Raw genomic sequence first — 15,655 nt, forward strand, 5'->3', positions numbered from 1 at the left:
ATCGGGATGTATGATGCATCCAGCTTTGTTCTTTCTCAAAATGTTTTGGCTATTGAGGGTCCTTTGTGGTTCCACACAAATTTTAGAATTTTTGTTAATATCTCTGTGAAAAATGCCATTGGAATTTTGACAGGGGTTTCATTGAATTTGTAGATACCTTTGAGTGGTATGGATATTTTAACAATATTAATTGCTTCAGCCCATGAACACAGGATGTCTTTCCATTTCTTTCACTGCTTTCTTTTAGTTATCAGTACACAAGTCTTTCACATTCTTAGTTAAGTTTATTTGTAAGTATTTTATTTTTTGATCCAATTATCTATGGGATTGTTTTCTGAACTTCATTTTAAGATAGCTTATTTTTAGTATATAGAAATGTAATTGATTATTGTACATTGATCTTGGAGCCAGCCCCTTTACTAATCTTGTTTATTAGTTCTAATAATTTTTTTGTGGAATCTTTAGGGTTTTTTATGTGTAAGAACATGACATCTGAAAACAAAAACAACTTCACTTCTTCCTTTCTGATGTAGATGTCTTTTGTCACCTAATTGCTCTGGCTAATACTTCCAGTACTAGGTTGAATATATATGGTGCCAGTGGGCACTCTTACCTTGTCCCTGATGTTAGAGGAAATGCTTCAACGTTTTCAGTTTGACTATGATATTAGCTGTTAGCTTCTCATATATGGCCTTTATCATGCTGTAAATTCCTTCTATTTTTAATTTGTGGAAAGAATATATCATAAAAACATTTTGAATTTTGTCAAACGTTTTTTCTGTATCTATTGAGACGATCTTGTCATTTTCATTCTTCATTTTGTTAATGTGGTGAGTGTATCACATTGATTGATTTTCATATGTTGAACCATCCTTGCACTCCCATGATATCACTTTCTCATGGTGCATGATCCTTTTCATGTGCTGTTGAATTTGCTTTGCTAGTAGTTTGTTGAGAATTTTTGCATCTATATTCATCACAGATATTAGCTTGTAGTTTCCTTTTTCTGTAGTGTCCTTATCAATTTTGGTATCAGAGTAATGCTGGCCTCATAAAATGAGTTTGTAAGTGTTACCTCCTTTTCTACTTTTTGGAAGAATTTTAGAAATATTGGCTTTAATCCATCTTTAAATGTTTGGCAGAATTCACCAGTAAAGCCAATATGTCCTGGGCTTTTCTTTGTTGGGAGGGTTTTAGTTACTGGTTCAATTCTCCTTAACTAGTTTTTAATCTGCTCACTTTCTATTTCTTCATGATTTAATCTTGGCAGGTTGTATGTTTCCAGGAATGTATTCATTTCTTTTTGGTTCTTCAGTTTCTTGGCATACAAATATTCACAGTAATCTTTCATGAACTATAAACTATAAAAAGATTATTTGTATAGTATCATTTGTAATGTCTCCCCTCTTATTTCTGGTTTTATTTATATTAGTCTTCTCTCTTTTTGTGTTAGAGAGTCCAGCTAAAGGTTTCTTTCTTTCTTTTTTCAAAAAACATGCTTACTTTTGTTGATGTTTAAAATTGCTTTTTTCTTCTTCATTTTGTTCATATCTCCTCTGACCTTTACTATTTCCTTCCTTTCACTTACTTTGGGCTTAGTTTGTTATTTTCTTCATTCCTTGATGTGTAAAGTTCGGTTGTTATTTGGGATCTTAAGACAGTAAAATGAATGAAAACTCCAAGGCTCTATCTTATTAGCAATAATTTTTTTCTGAGATAATATTATAACTATAAGCACATCTGACATTTTTATAGTATCAGTCCTCTTATTATGTGGCAGTAAAATGTCATCAACATATAAGTGCTGCTTACCAAACCTCAAAAAAAAAAGAATCCTAAAACTTATGTGGTCATAAATGCTGGTGTGGGTGCACAAAAACCACTCCTTTGGTGTAGGTCAGGGAGGAGAGGTTGAGACATAATGAAATCAAGTTTTATTGTTTAGCATTATAAAATCACCTACAATGGGAACCACAAAGAATATTATCAACAAATGTTTTGGTTTCAAACTAACAATTTTTAAGCGCTCCTTCAATAATGATCAAAAGGTATGATGCCAAATGGTTAATCAATCACTCGTTCTACACTCACCTTACACTGAGTGACAACTTGCTGTTACTGCTGCTTTCTTCCGACACAGATCTATAACATCGATAAAGTTTATTTTAAATAAGTGGGGGAATTTAAAAACGTTGAACAATTAAGTGACTATTTGAACGAAAAATGTTCTTCAAAGAAACAAAGTGATTCACTACATATAATGTCTCCTTCCAGCAAAATAAAACAAAACAAATAAAACTGGTACCATCTCAATATTAGAACAAATGCCATCAGCCACCTTGCTTTGTTGACAAAATCCTCACATCCTCATTTTACATTTACTCAATTTTACAGATAGGCCCCCTAATTCTATGATATCACTAACTCCTCAAGCCAAATTAAACCAAAACCATAAAGTAGCAGTCAAAAATTTCAGTTAATTTTTCCATATATTTCTACAGATTTCTTTCATCCTCTCGTAACATACTCAGATCTTCTCTTCATATCACTTCTTGGAAGGTAAAACTAGAGGTAAATACCTCTCTGGAAGAATACAGTAAATTATGACTAAGGGGATCAATAATGATGTTTAAATAGTTGTGTAACTGATTACAGATAATGTGATTTCATTTATTAATTTGGTGTACCCAAAAGTTTATGATACATTGGAAAGCTATTATCTCACATTTTGTAGAGTTATAGAGAATAATTTTAAGAACATAAAGATCAAATCCCTTGCTCAAGATATCATAGTTAGCAAGATATGCAAGATTTAGGAGTTGAAACCAGGTTTTCTGAGGCTAAATATAATTTTCTCCCCACTCCATGATGCTTCCTCCTGTCTCCTAACCTGATTAGTATGAATTACACATGTAATTTCTAGTTGAGAAATGACTGGACAAATCAGCAATAATTAGGAAAATAAATATTATGCAGGCAGGTTCATAGGTATTATATCTAGTTGAGTGGGGTGTTCTGATAAAGTTATTTACCACTGGTCTGAGGATCTATATCTTAAAATTTTATTTATTTATTTACTTTTTAAATGCAGTGTTATTTATTCTCATGAAGCTCATGGACAATTTGACTATTTAGACAGAATCAGTGGATTAAGAGGACGAATAAACCTCCACAATACCCTTGGCACCCATATCTCCTCCTCAAGCGATACTGGTGGTAAAATGAATGGTTTTAGTAATGAGTAAAACCAGAGAAAACATGAAAACACCAAGCTACTTTGAAATGTATCCCTGGGCCATCCTCGTATGTTTTACCTACAGTTTTAGCTTATTCCTGATGAAACTTGACTACTTTTTTCTTGACTTATTTAATTTAATAAGAATTAAAATATATATACCTCTCACTTTCAGGTTCTCCTCTGTAGCATAGCTCCCTTATTTTACTCTGGCTTATTATAACAGCAATAATAATGATGAACACAGGTAGAGAAATGTAGAAAATCAATTGAAATCTGTGTTTTGGATGACTGAGAGATCTCTCCAGCAAAACCTTTTTACCTAGAATGGAAAGCATCCATTTCAAATTATGTCAGAGATTTTATTAACCAAATCAAAAGGTGGAGGGGTATCATTACCAACAATATTCCCCAAAACTAAAAATTTCATTCACATAGACTGTGAATATAATAAAATCTGAAAACCTAAACTAATATATAAAATGGGCTGTTACTAGCGCTTTACTGATGTTTTTGAGTTTTCAAACTTCCACCCAATGGTGATTTCCTTGATTGAAGGTAGTAATGTTCTTTCATGGACCACATATTTAATACTTGCAAATATTTCTTCAATTCTGTTCTGATACAGGGTTTCCGAGGCTCAAACATGTATATCACAAAGAGTATTGGATTGTACCTGTATGTGAGAATTAAATGTGGGGTATCTGGCATTTAATTTCTCTTAACATTACTACAATTTTTTTCCTAAAAATTAAAAATCAGTAGTCTCTAAACTTAAGCTCATTAATCAAATATGCAGCAATAGGAAATTGTTAAAATGGCTCTAGGATTATTTTATAGAATGCATGGCTAAGCTTGGCTTTGACCCACTTCTGACTGACTAGTGCTAATATCTACATTTTCCTCATCTGTTCTTGTAGATTCTCAGCTGACATCTGCATTCACCTTTCCGGATTCATAATGTATCGAGTTCTGCTTTCTCCACAATTTGTTGGTATGCTTCCTTTTATTTGATATGAACTATGACTCTATCACTTCTTTGCCACACTGGAGGAGCTGACTGTCAGAAGAGCAACTCCCCAGCTACAGTGTGGATGACCGCTGAGGCTCAAAATACTCCTCTTACTACTGTCCCAGCACTTCTCCCTTTTCCCCCATGTTTTTGTTTTAAGCGAGTTCAAGGTAGGAGCAACATTTTTTCAGTCAGCTTTGTGCATGCGCTTGGGGTTCCCAGTATCTTCGAGACAAAGATTACATGGTATTTGTAATTAGAAAACAAGTGAATCAGATGAAGAGATCATCCTCTCTGGCTGCAGATTGATTCTCAGCTATGTGTATAGTCTTCCGGGTAATCAGTGATACCACATGGGTTATTTGAAAATGAATGTAATATATGCCCAGGTGGCCTTGGAAGTCTAAGTAGGAAAAGTTGGTATCACTTCTTTCACTTACACTGTCTAGTTTTAACAAGCACTACTTATTTATACCAGCCAACAAAGAAAATTTTCTACTAACTCTCCTCTCAGTTTGGTGACCTTCATTAAGTTAACTACTCGGAATCTCCATTTCCCATTGGTTAAACTAGTCCCCAATAATCTGCCTCAAGGCTTCTTCCTCCTTCTAAAGATGCCTCAGGGAATCATCCAGTCATTTAACTATTGTTCATGGTTTTTCACCTCCTTCCTTTTATGACCCCAAAGTGTCTTAGCCTTTATGACTCAAGCATTTAACTGTCATATCAAACTCCCCAAAACATAGATCTTACCCATACCAAACTTTATGGGTAAATATCAGGTATAGAAATAAAAGATTTTTCCCTGGAGGAGCCAGCATGCATCAGGGGCAGCTCCCAAAGCTTCCCTATCCTCCACCCTGTGCCACATTCAGATTGATTACAGAAAACAGAGATGGAGAGCTTTGTGTAAAGTAAACACAAAATTGCTCATAAATAGTCATTTTCACTTTTGCACTGTTAGTTACACAGTTTACATGATTACCAAGTTTTTCCAGCCAGCTATTCCACCATAAATCAGTAACTCCAGGTTTACTTAGAATAATTATGTATATGGATGAGTATATCCTGCCAAAAACATTTTATAGAGAGGGACTCCTGTTATCTTTCTCTAGCAAACACTGTTCATACATGTAACAGTTAATTTTATGCATCCGTTTGACTGGGCCACAATGACCTCAGATATTTGGTCAAATATTATTCTGGGTGTTTCTATGGGGTGTTTTCAAATGAGATTAACATTCATATCAGTAGACTGAGTAAAGCAGTAGCTTTCTTTAATGTGGGTGGGCCTCATCCTGGAGGCCTTAATAAAACAAAAACACTGACCCTCCAGTGGATATGGGAAGATTCTTCCTGCCTGAGGTACCCAAACTGAGACGACAGCTTTTCCTGACCTTCAGGCCTGCTGCCCTTCACACAAAAATTGCACCATTGGCTCTCCTGGGGCTGCAGTTTACTGACTCACTCTGCACATCTTGGGATTTGTCAGCCTCCGTAATCACATGAGCCAATCAGTTCCTTCTAAAACATCTCTCTCTCTCTCTCTCTCTCTCTCTCTCTCTCCATACTATTGATCCTGTTTCTCTGGAGAATTTTGATTTTGGTACCAAGAAGCAGGGTGTTGTTATAATAAATACCTAAATATGTGGAAATGGCTTTGGGACTCGTAACGGGTAGTGGCTAGAGGAATTTTGAGGCACATTTTAGAAAACTCCTAGATTAATCTGAAGAGACTGTTGGTAGAAATATGGACGGTGAAAGCAACTCTGGTGAGGGCTCAGGGAGAAAAGAGGAGAGCAGAAGAGAAAGCCTACATCTTCTTAGAGAGTACAAAGATAATCATGAACAGAATGGTGGTAGAAATATTTACATGAAAGTTGTTTCTGGTGAGATTCTAGACAGAAAAGGAAAATGATTAAGAAAAGGCAACTCCTGCTGTAAAGTGGCAAAAAACTTGGCTAAATTGTAACCTCGTGTTTTATGGAAGATAGAACATGCGAGCCATGAAACTGGATAATTAACTAAGAAGATTTCTAAGTGAAATGTTGAAGATGTAGTCTGGGTACTCCTGACTGCTTATAGTAATATGTGAGAGAAGGAGATAAATTGAAGAAGTAAGCGTTACACAGGGAGGTACCAGAACTTAAAGATTTGGAGAATTCTCAGTCTATCCGTATTGCAAAAAATGGGAAAACATGTTTTAGAGAGAACATACCAAAAGTGTGGATGGAAAAATCATCTGATAAAGAGACTGTGCATGTGAACCACCTCAGGAAAAGTCAGGAATAAGGATGAGATTACACCAGCAGAAACACTGCCAGGTTGGACCAAAGGGAACAGCACGGGGCAATAGAGCTATGTGGCTGCCAATATACTTTATCCTTCAAGAAAAGAGAAGGACGCGAAGGTGATTCAGAGATCAAGGCTTCCTCCCCCCATCACAGGTCCAGGAGCTGTCCCCTCCTCGGTTTTGACCAGCCAAGCTCCCCCACCCAGTGGTTGAGAGGGGCAGGGCCACTCCAAAGAGCAGTATGGATGGGGCCTCTATCTAGAGCTGAAGGAGTGGGGTAGACTCTACTGCAGGCTCTGGGGCTACTGCAGGCTGCTACCCCAATGGGCCTGGAGGGCAGAACATCAAACCTAAGAGGATTATCTTCCAACCTTAAAATCAAATTGAATTTGCCTTGCTAGGTTTTATTTGTATTTACTGGGATCTGTCACCCCTTTCTTCTTTCCAATTTCTCCCTTTAGGAACAAGAATGTCTATCCTATGCCTTTCTCACCTTTGTTTTCTGGAAGCACGTAACTTTCACACGTTCAAAAATGGCGAAGAATTTTGCCTCAAGATGAATCATACCTAAAGTCTCACCCATTCCTGATGTAGATGATATTTAGAAGAGACGTTGTATTTGGAATTTATACTGAAACGGGTTAAGACTTTTGGAGCTACTGAGATGGGGTGGACATATTCTGCATAAAAGGAGGACATGAATTTGGGGAGCCATACGATGGAATGTTATGGACTGAATAGTGTTCCCCCAAATTCATATGCTGATTTGAATCCCTAAACCCCAGTGTGATGGTATTTGGAGATGAGGCCTTTGGGAGGTAATTAGGGTTGAGATCATAAGGGTGGGGTCCTAATCTGATGGAACTGATGTTCTTATAAGAGGAGGAGGAGACACCAGAGAGCTTTCTCTCTCCACACACACAGAGGACTCAGCAAGAAGGCAGCCATATGCAAGCCAGGAGGAGAGCTCTCACCAGAAACCGAATTTGCCAGCACCTCGATCATGGGTTCCCAGCCTCCACAGCTGTGAGAGAATAAATTTCTATTGTTTAAGATACCCAGTCTGTGGCATTTTGTTATGGCAACCAAGCAGACTAATAGTGTATTTTCATGAAAGAATGGATGAGGTCATTTATTCCCTAGGCCATCCATTGAAGGGAGAACTAGCTGTGGAACACCAAGCAAACAAGTGATTACCAGTGGAGAGTGGGAAGGGGGGAGGGGAAAGGGATTAAAAGGTATAAACTTCTATGTAGAAAATAAGCTACAAGGTTATATTTGTGCAGCACAGGGAATAGAGCCAATATCCTAATAACATTAAATGGACTATAATCTATAAAAACTTTGAATCACTATGCTGTAAACGTGAAACTAATACATTGTAAATTGACTGTACTTCAAAAAAACACTTTCCTTCCTAGCGATATTCATTACCTAATAGTCTAGAGAACTTCAGGCTAGAAGACAAGATGGTTTAGTATTAGAAAATCTTCAAAGGCAATATAAGACAATATAATCAGTTCAATAGATGCCTTACACATATCTAATAAAGCCCAAAATACATTCCTGATTTTAAATAAAATTGGGAGAGATAAATATTTTCTCAGCAAGATAAATATTGAATCAAAAGGAGCAGCCTTTTCATGAGACAATATTAGAGGTATTCCTAAGAAGTAATGATAGCCTCTTTCATGATGATTTCCTGTTATTCTGAATGGATTACCCAATACAATTATGAAATGAGAGAGAGAGAGAAGGTGAAATTAACTGAAGAAGAGGAAAGAAAGGAAAATTATTATTAAAAAGGCTGTGGCAAAATTATTAACTTCAGTTCATATCATTTAAAAAATATCAACCCCCTAAAAAAAATCAACTAAAAGCCTTTTGAAAATGATGATAGTCCATTGATAAAATGTACACACAAAAATCAGGTTTCCTATAATTAAAAGTAGCAATTTAAAATACAACAGATCGGGCTTCCCTGGTGGCGCAGTGGTTGAGAGTCCGCCTGCTGATGCAGGGGCCACGGGTTCGTGCCCCGGTCCGGGAAGATCCCATATGCCACGGAGTGGCTGGGCCCGTGATCCATGTGCTCCGCAACGGGAGAGGCCACAACAGTGAGAGGCCCGCGTACCGCAAAAAAAAAAAAAAATAAATAAAATAAAATAAAATACAACAGATCTTCTGATAACAGTGTTCAACAAAATGATGATATTCTTAAAAATTAAACTGGTAATGTTTGATCCACAGATCCTGATATACCCATAGAGAGATCAAAACCACAATGAGTTATCACTTTACACTTATTAGGTTGGTTACTATAAAAAGAAAAGTTGGTGAGGATATGGAGAAATTAGAAAACTCATTGATGAGAATGTAAAATGATTCAGCCTCTATGAAAAAGAGTTTGGTGGTTCCTCAGAAAGTTAAATATAGGATTACTATATTATCCAGCAATTCCACATTTAGGTATATACTCAAAGTATTGAAAGCATGGACTCAAACAGATATTTGTACACCCACGTTCACAGCATCATTATCCACAATAGTCAAAAGGTGGAAGTAAGCCAGGTATCCATCAGCAGATCAATGGATAAACCAAATGTGATATATACATGCAACCAAATATTATATGGCCTTAAAATGGAATGAAATTTTGACATGCTACAACATGGGTGAACTTTGAAGACATTATGTTAAATGAAATAAACCATAAATAAAAGGACAAATAATGTATAATTCCACTTCTATAAGGTATGTGAAAGTGGTCAAATTCATAGAAACAGAAAGTAGAATGGTGGCCTCCAGGGGTTGAGGAAGAGAGGAATGGGGAATTATCGTTTAATGAATATAGAGTTCCAGTTTTGCAAGATGAAAGAGTTCTGGAGATGGATGGTGGGTTTACAACAGTGTACACCAATATATTTAATGTCACTGATTCATACATTTAATAATGGTTAAAATGGTAAATTTTATGTTATGCATGTTTAACAATTAAACATATACATATAAAAATGTATGTGTGTTAGAAAAGGTCAAAAATATCACTAGAAGTGATTGTCAAGGGTAATGAAAGAAAAATACGCAGAATAATTATAAATTTCCTACAACCATAAGATAATTGGGAAGCCTCATGAAATTAAAGAAATGCGAGTGGAAATTTTTTTACTGTTGGCTTGTCATATATTTAAAAGGTTGATAATAACACCTGAAAATCAATAATAATATATAATATTAGTAGTGGTTAACTTCTGGGGTTAAGATTATCTAAAAATTATTAAAAGAAAAATTATAATATAAGATTAAATAAACTTGATGTATAAATTTTATATACCAAGTAGACAAGTTAACAAAAATATATGAGGATTTAGATTCTAGAATATGCAAACAAGTAAGTCATACACACAACCACACATATTTAATTATATTTAATTATGTACATGTTATATCTTTGTATGTAATGCTGTAAAAAGATTATACATTCTTTGAAAATATCCATGAAATATTAACAAAAGACAATAAGATACTGGTTACAAATAAGGCCATGATAAATTCCATAATTTGAGGTTTTTCCAGGCCATATTCTGTTAACATAAGTCAGTGATATTCAAAATAAATAAAATGAGGATATAAAGCAAACTTGGATTCCTTGGGATCACCTTGCCTCTCAAACTCTTTATGCCCCCAAATGCATTCAGCATCACAAGGGTGTCTCCCACATGGAGTCCAGGCCCATCAGCAGCCCAGGGTTTCCTTGACTGGGTACAGGGCCCCAAGGAGATAATTTGGGCACAGAACAGGCAGTCAGCTGGCATACCAGCCCAGGGCTTTCGGGGTAGACCTACAGGCCCCAGAATAGAGGGGATGAATACAGCCTACAGCAGCTGACTAAAAGAAACTAGTTGTATTGGAAGGTTTCCTCTGAGCCCAGGCTCAGGTGCAACCACAGTACTGCCATTTGGACCTAAAGTGGCCTAGGGTAACTAACTATGATTGTTGGCCTGGCACTGTTCCAAGTGTTGTAAGGAAAGCCTTATATACCGGGGCATCCATTAACAGGATGGGAAATTTTCTGATTTTTAGAAACTGGCTTGGAAGTTTGGAAGGAAAAAACAAAATTCATACAGAAGCTTAAAAAAAATACCCAGGAACTAAAAGCAACATTGTTTTGGTGTCAAGTGAATATAGCATAGATTATCTGCAGTTGCTGTTGCTGTTTTTAACTCTGACTACTGATGTTCACTCTGAGTGAAAGTGTGCAACCTAAGGGTATTGAAATCATTAATGTGAACAGTACATCTTTGACTTAGTCTGTGGATTAACTGTTGTGCTTTGTGTCAAGATAGCACTAATTTTTCATATTGTCAACATTGTGATCTTTTCTAAGAGCTCAGATAATAAAAATCAGAATGATGACAATACTAACACCAGCATGACCCAGACATCACTGAACAAGAAGGCTAAATGACTGTTCCTAGTGACAGATGGAAGAACATATACAACTAGATTAGATATGTAAGTAACCAAAACATAGCATATTGTACAACATGCCAAAAATAATTTGGACCTAGAAATAAACCATGCATATATGGTCAATTAACATATAACAAAGGGGCCAAAAATATACAATCTAGAAAGGATAGTCTCTTCAATAAATTGTGTTGGGAAAACTGAACAGCTACATGTAAAAGAGTGAAACTGGACCACTATCTTACACAACACATAAAAATTAACTCAAAATGGATTAAAGAGTTGAATGTAAGACCTGAAACCATAAAACTCCTAGAAGAAAATATAGGCAGTAAACTCCTTGACTTTAATCTTGGTGATGATTTTTTGAATCTGACACCAAAAGCAAAGGCAACTAAAGCAAAAATCAACAAGTAGCAAAACATCAAATGTAAAAGCTATTTCACAGCAAAGGAAACTAGCAACAAAATGAAAAGACAACCTAGTGAATGGGAAAATATATTTGCAAATCATACATCTGATAAGGGGTTAATATCCAAAATATACAAAGATGTCATACAACTTAAGAGCAAAACAAAAAAAAATCCAATTAAAAAATGGGCAGAAGATTTGAATAGACATTTTTCCAAAGAAGACATCCAAATAGCCAACAAGTATATGATAAGATGCTCAACGTCACAAATCATTGGGAAAATTCAAATCAAAACCACAATGAGATATTACCTCACACCTGTCAGAATGGCTATTCTCAAAAATAGCCATAACAAGTGTTGGTGAGGATGTAGAGAAAAGGAAACCCTCATGCAGTGTTGGTTGGAATGTAAATTGGGTTAGCCACTATGGAATACAGCATGCAAGTTCCTCAAAAAATTTAAGAATATAACTACCATATGATCCAGCAATTCGACTTCTGGGTATATACCCAAAAGAAATGAAAACACTAACTTAAAAAGATACGTATACCTCCATGGTCATTGCAGCAGTATTTACAGCAGCCAAGATATGGAAACAATCATCCATCATCCTGACCAAAAAATGTGATATATGTATACATATATAAAATGAAATATTATTCAGCCATAAAAAGAATAAAATCTTGGCATTTGCAAGAACATGGATGAGCCTCAAGGCTCATATATTTCATTATGCTAAATGAAATAAGTCAGACAGAGTAAAACAAGTACCATATGATCTTACTTACATGTAGAATCTAAAAAACAAAACAAAACAAAAAACAAGCTCATAGATACAGAGAACAGATTGGTGGTTGCCACGCATTGGGGTGGGGGATGAGCAAATTGGCTGAAGGGGGTCAAAAGGTACAAACTTCCACTTACAAAATAAATACATCATGAGGATTTAATGTACATCATGGTGACTGTAGTAAATAATACAGTATTTTACAGTTTGTTTCTTATAGTTGATTTCTAATCTCATAGCACTGTGGTCAAAAAAGATGCTTGATATGATTTAAATTTTCTTATATTTACTGAGGCTTGCTTTGTGGCCCAAGATGTGATCTATCCTGGGAATGCTCCATGTGCACATGAAAACAATGTGTATTCTGCTGTTTTCAGATAGAATGATATATAGATATCAATTAAGTCCATAGGATCTAATGTGTCATTTAAGGCCTGTATTTCCTTATTGATTTTCTGTCTGGATGATCTGTTCATTGGTGTAAGTGGGGTGTTAATGTCCCCCACTATTATTGTGTTACTATCAATTTCTCCTCTTATATCTGTTAACATTTGTCTTATATATTGAGATGTTCCTGTGTTGGGTGCATATATATTTACAATTGTTATGTCTTCTTAGATTTATCCCTTGATCATTGTGTACTGTCCTCCTTTGTCTCTTGTAACAGTCTTTATTATAAAGTCTATTTTGTCTGATATGAGTATCGCTACTCCAGCTTTCTTTTGATTTCCATTTTCATGGAATAACTTTTTCCATCTCCTCACTTCCATCTGTATGTGTCTTTAGATCTGAAGTGGGTCTCTTGTAGACAGCATATATATAGGTCTTGTTTTTCTATCCATTCAGCCAGTCTCTGTCTTTTGGTTGGAGGATTTAATCCATTTACATTTAAGGTAATTATCAATATATATGTTTTTATTGCCATTTTCTTAATTGTTTTGGGTTTTTTTTGGTCTTTTTCTTCCCTTCCTCTTTTGTTCTCTTCTCTTGTGATTTGATAACTAACTTTACTGTTGTGTTTGGATTCCTTATTCTTTTTGTGCTTGTATCTACTGTAGATCTTCAGTTTAGGGTTGCCATGAGGTTTTGATATAGCAGTGTATATATAAACAAGATTGTTCTAAGTTGCCAGTCTTTTAATTTCAAATGCATTCCCAATATCCTGCATTTGTACTATCTTCTCACAATTGCCGGTTTTGATATATTTGTGTGCAGATTATTTCCTACCTTTACGATATATTTGCCTTTACTGGTGAGCTTTTCCATTCATATATTTCTTGTTTCTTGTTGTGGCCTTTTCTTTTCCGCCTAGAAAATTCCTTTAGCATTTATTGCAAAGCTGGTCTGGTAGTGCTGAATTCTCTTAGCTTTGGCTTGTCTGTAAAGCTTTTGATTTCTCTGTCAAATCTGAATGAGAGCCCTGCTGGGTGGAGTATTCTTGGTTGCAGGTTCTACCCTTTCACCACTTTAAATATATCATGCCACTCCTTTCTGGCCTGTAGAGTTTCTGCTGAAAAATCAGCTGATAACCTTATGCAAATTCCCTTGCATTTTATTTGTTGCTTTTCCCTTGTTGCTTTTTATATTTCCTCTGTCTTTTATTTTTATCAATTTGACTACTATGTGTCTCAGTATGTTTCTCCTTGGGTTCATCCTGCCTGAGAGTCTGCGCTTCCTGACTTGGGTGACTGTTTCCTTTCCCACGTTAGGGAATTTTTCAGCTATTATATCTTCAAATATTTTCTCGGGTCCTTTCTCTCTCTCTTCTCCTCTGGGACTGCTATAATGAGATGCATTTAATGTTGTCCCAGAGGTCTCTTAGACTCTCATTTCTTTTCATTCTTTTTTCTTTATTCTGTTCCCTGGCAGTGATTTCCACCATTCTGTCTTCCAGGTAACTTATCCATTCTTCTGCCACATTTATTCTGCTATTGATTCCTTCTAGTGTATTTTTCATTCCAGTTATTTTACTGTTCATCTCTGTTAGTTTGTTCTTTAGATTTTCTAGCTCATTGTTAACCATTTCTTGTATCTTCCCAGTCTGTGCCTCCATTCTTTTCCCAAGATTTTAGATCATATTTACTGTCATTACTCTGAATTCTTTTTTGGGTAGATTGCCTATCTCCACTTCACTTAGTTGTTCTTCTGGGGTTTTATCTTGTTCCTTGCTCTGGGATATATTCCTCTGCCATCGCATTTTGTCTAACTTTCTGTGATTGTGGTTTCCGTTCCACAGGCTGTAGGGTTGTCATTCTTCTTGCTTCTGCTGTCTGCCCCCTGGTGGATGATGCTGGTCTAAGGGACTTGTGCCAGCTTCCCGATGGGAGGGCCTGGTTCCTGCCCACTGGTGGGTGGAACTGGGTCTTGTCCCTATGGTGGGCAGGGCCATGTCAAGGGGTGTGTTTAGTGGGAAGCTGTGGGCTCAGGAAGACTTTAGGCAACCTGTTCACTGATAGGTGGGGTTATGTTCCCATCCTGCTTGTTGTTTGGCATGAGGCATCCCAGCACTGGAGCCTATAGGCAGTTAGGTGGGGCCAGGTCTTGGTGAGAAATGGCAGCCTCCAGCAGGGCTCATGCCAATGAGTACGCCCCAGAACTACTGCTACCAGTGTCTTTGTCCCTGCAGTGGTCCACAACCACCCCCAGCCTGTGCAGGAGACCCTCCAATACCAGCAGGTTGGTCTGGTCCAGGTTCTTATGAGGTCACTGCTTTTTCCCTGGGACCTGGTGCACACAAGACCTTGTGTATGCCCTCCAAGAGTGGAGGTTCTGTTTCCCCAAGTCCTGTGGAATTACTGTGATCAAACCCCGCTGACCTTCAGAGCCAGATGCTCAGAGGGCTCCTCCTACCAATGACAGACCCCTAGGCTGGGGAGCCTGACATGGGGCTCATAACTTTCACTCCTTTGGGAGAACCTCTGCGATACAATTATTTTCCAGTTTGTGGGTTGCCCACCCGATGGGTATGGGATTTGATTTATCACTACTGTGCCCCTCCTACCATCTCGTTGTGGCTTTTTCTTTATATTTGGATGCAGCGTATCCTTTTTGGTAGGTCCCAGTATTTTTCTGTTGATGGTTGTTCAGCAGTTAGTTGTGATTTTGGTGTTTTTGTAAGAGAGGGTGAGCTAACTAACGTCTTTCTACCCAGCCATCTTGTCTCTGCCTCCTTTTTTTTTCCCTTTGTGCTTAGCCTTGTTTCACTCCCTCATAAGGTGTCGAGTGCAGAGCCTTTGCACCCAACACTTCAAACCAGAGTGCCCAGTGTGAAACGGCTGTGCCGACATCTCCGCTTAGTGTGCAGAAGCGTTCAATAATACAGTGTTGCTTATTTAAAAGTTGCTAAGAGATTAGAACTTAAAAGTTCTCAACACAAGAAAAAAAATTTTGTAACTATGCATGGTGACAGCTGTTACCTAGACTCATTATAGTGATTATTTTCCAA

The 15,655-nt window shown here is 36.9% G+C and overlaps 1 protein-coding gene across 1 annotated transcript in view; it reads right to left on the minus strand.

The window, feature by feature from the left end:
• The window catches only part of LOC114897570 (disintegrin and metalloproteinase domain-containing protein 5-like), a 136,189-nt gene that overhangs the window by 9,732 nt on the left and 110,802 nt on the right, over positions 1 to 15,655 (minus strand). The window contains 2 exon segments of the mRNA XM_029226494.1: positions 2,092 to 2,142; positions 3,398 to 3,557. Coding sequence (XP_029082327.1) covers positions 2,092 to 2,142; positions 3,398 to 3,557 — 211 coding nt within the window.

The sequence above is a fragment of the Monodon monoceros genome, unplaced genomic scaffold (genome assembly GCF_005190385.1).
Source record: "Monodon monoceros isolate NGI ecotype Baffin Bay Population unplaced genomic scaffold, NGI_Narwhal_1 Super_Scaffold_17, whole genome shotgun sequence".
Classification (NCBI taxonomy): Eukaryota; Metazoa; Chordata; class Mammalia; order Artiodactyla; family Monodontidae; genus Monodon; species Monodon monoceros.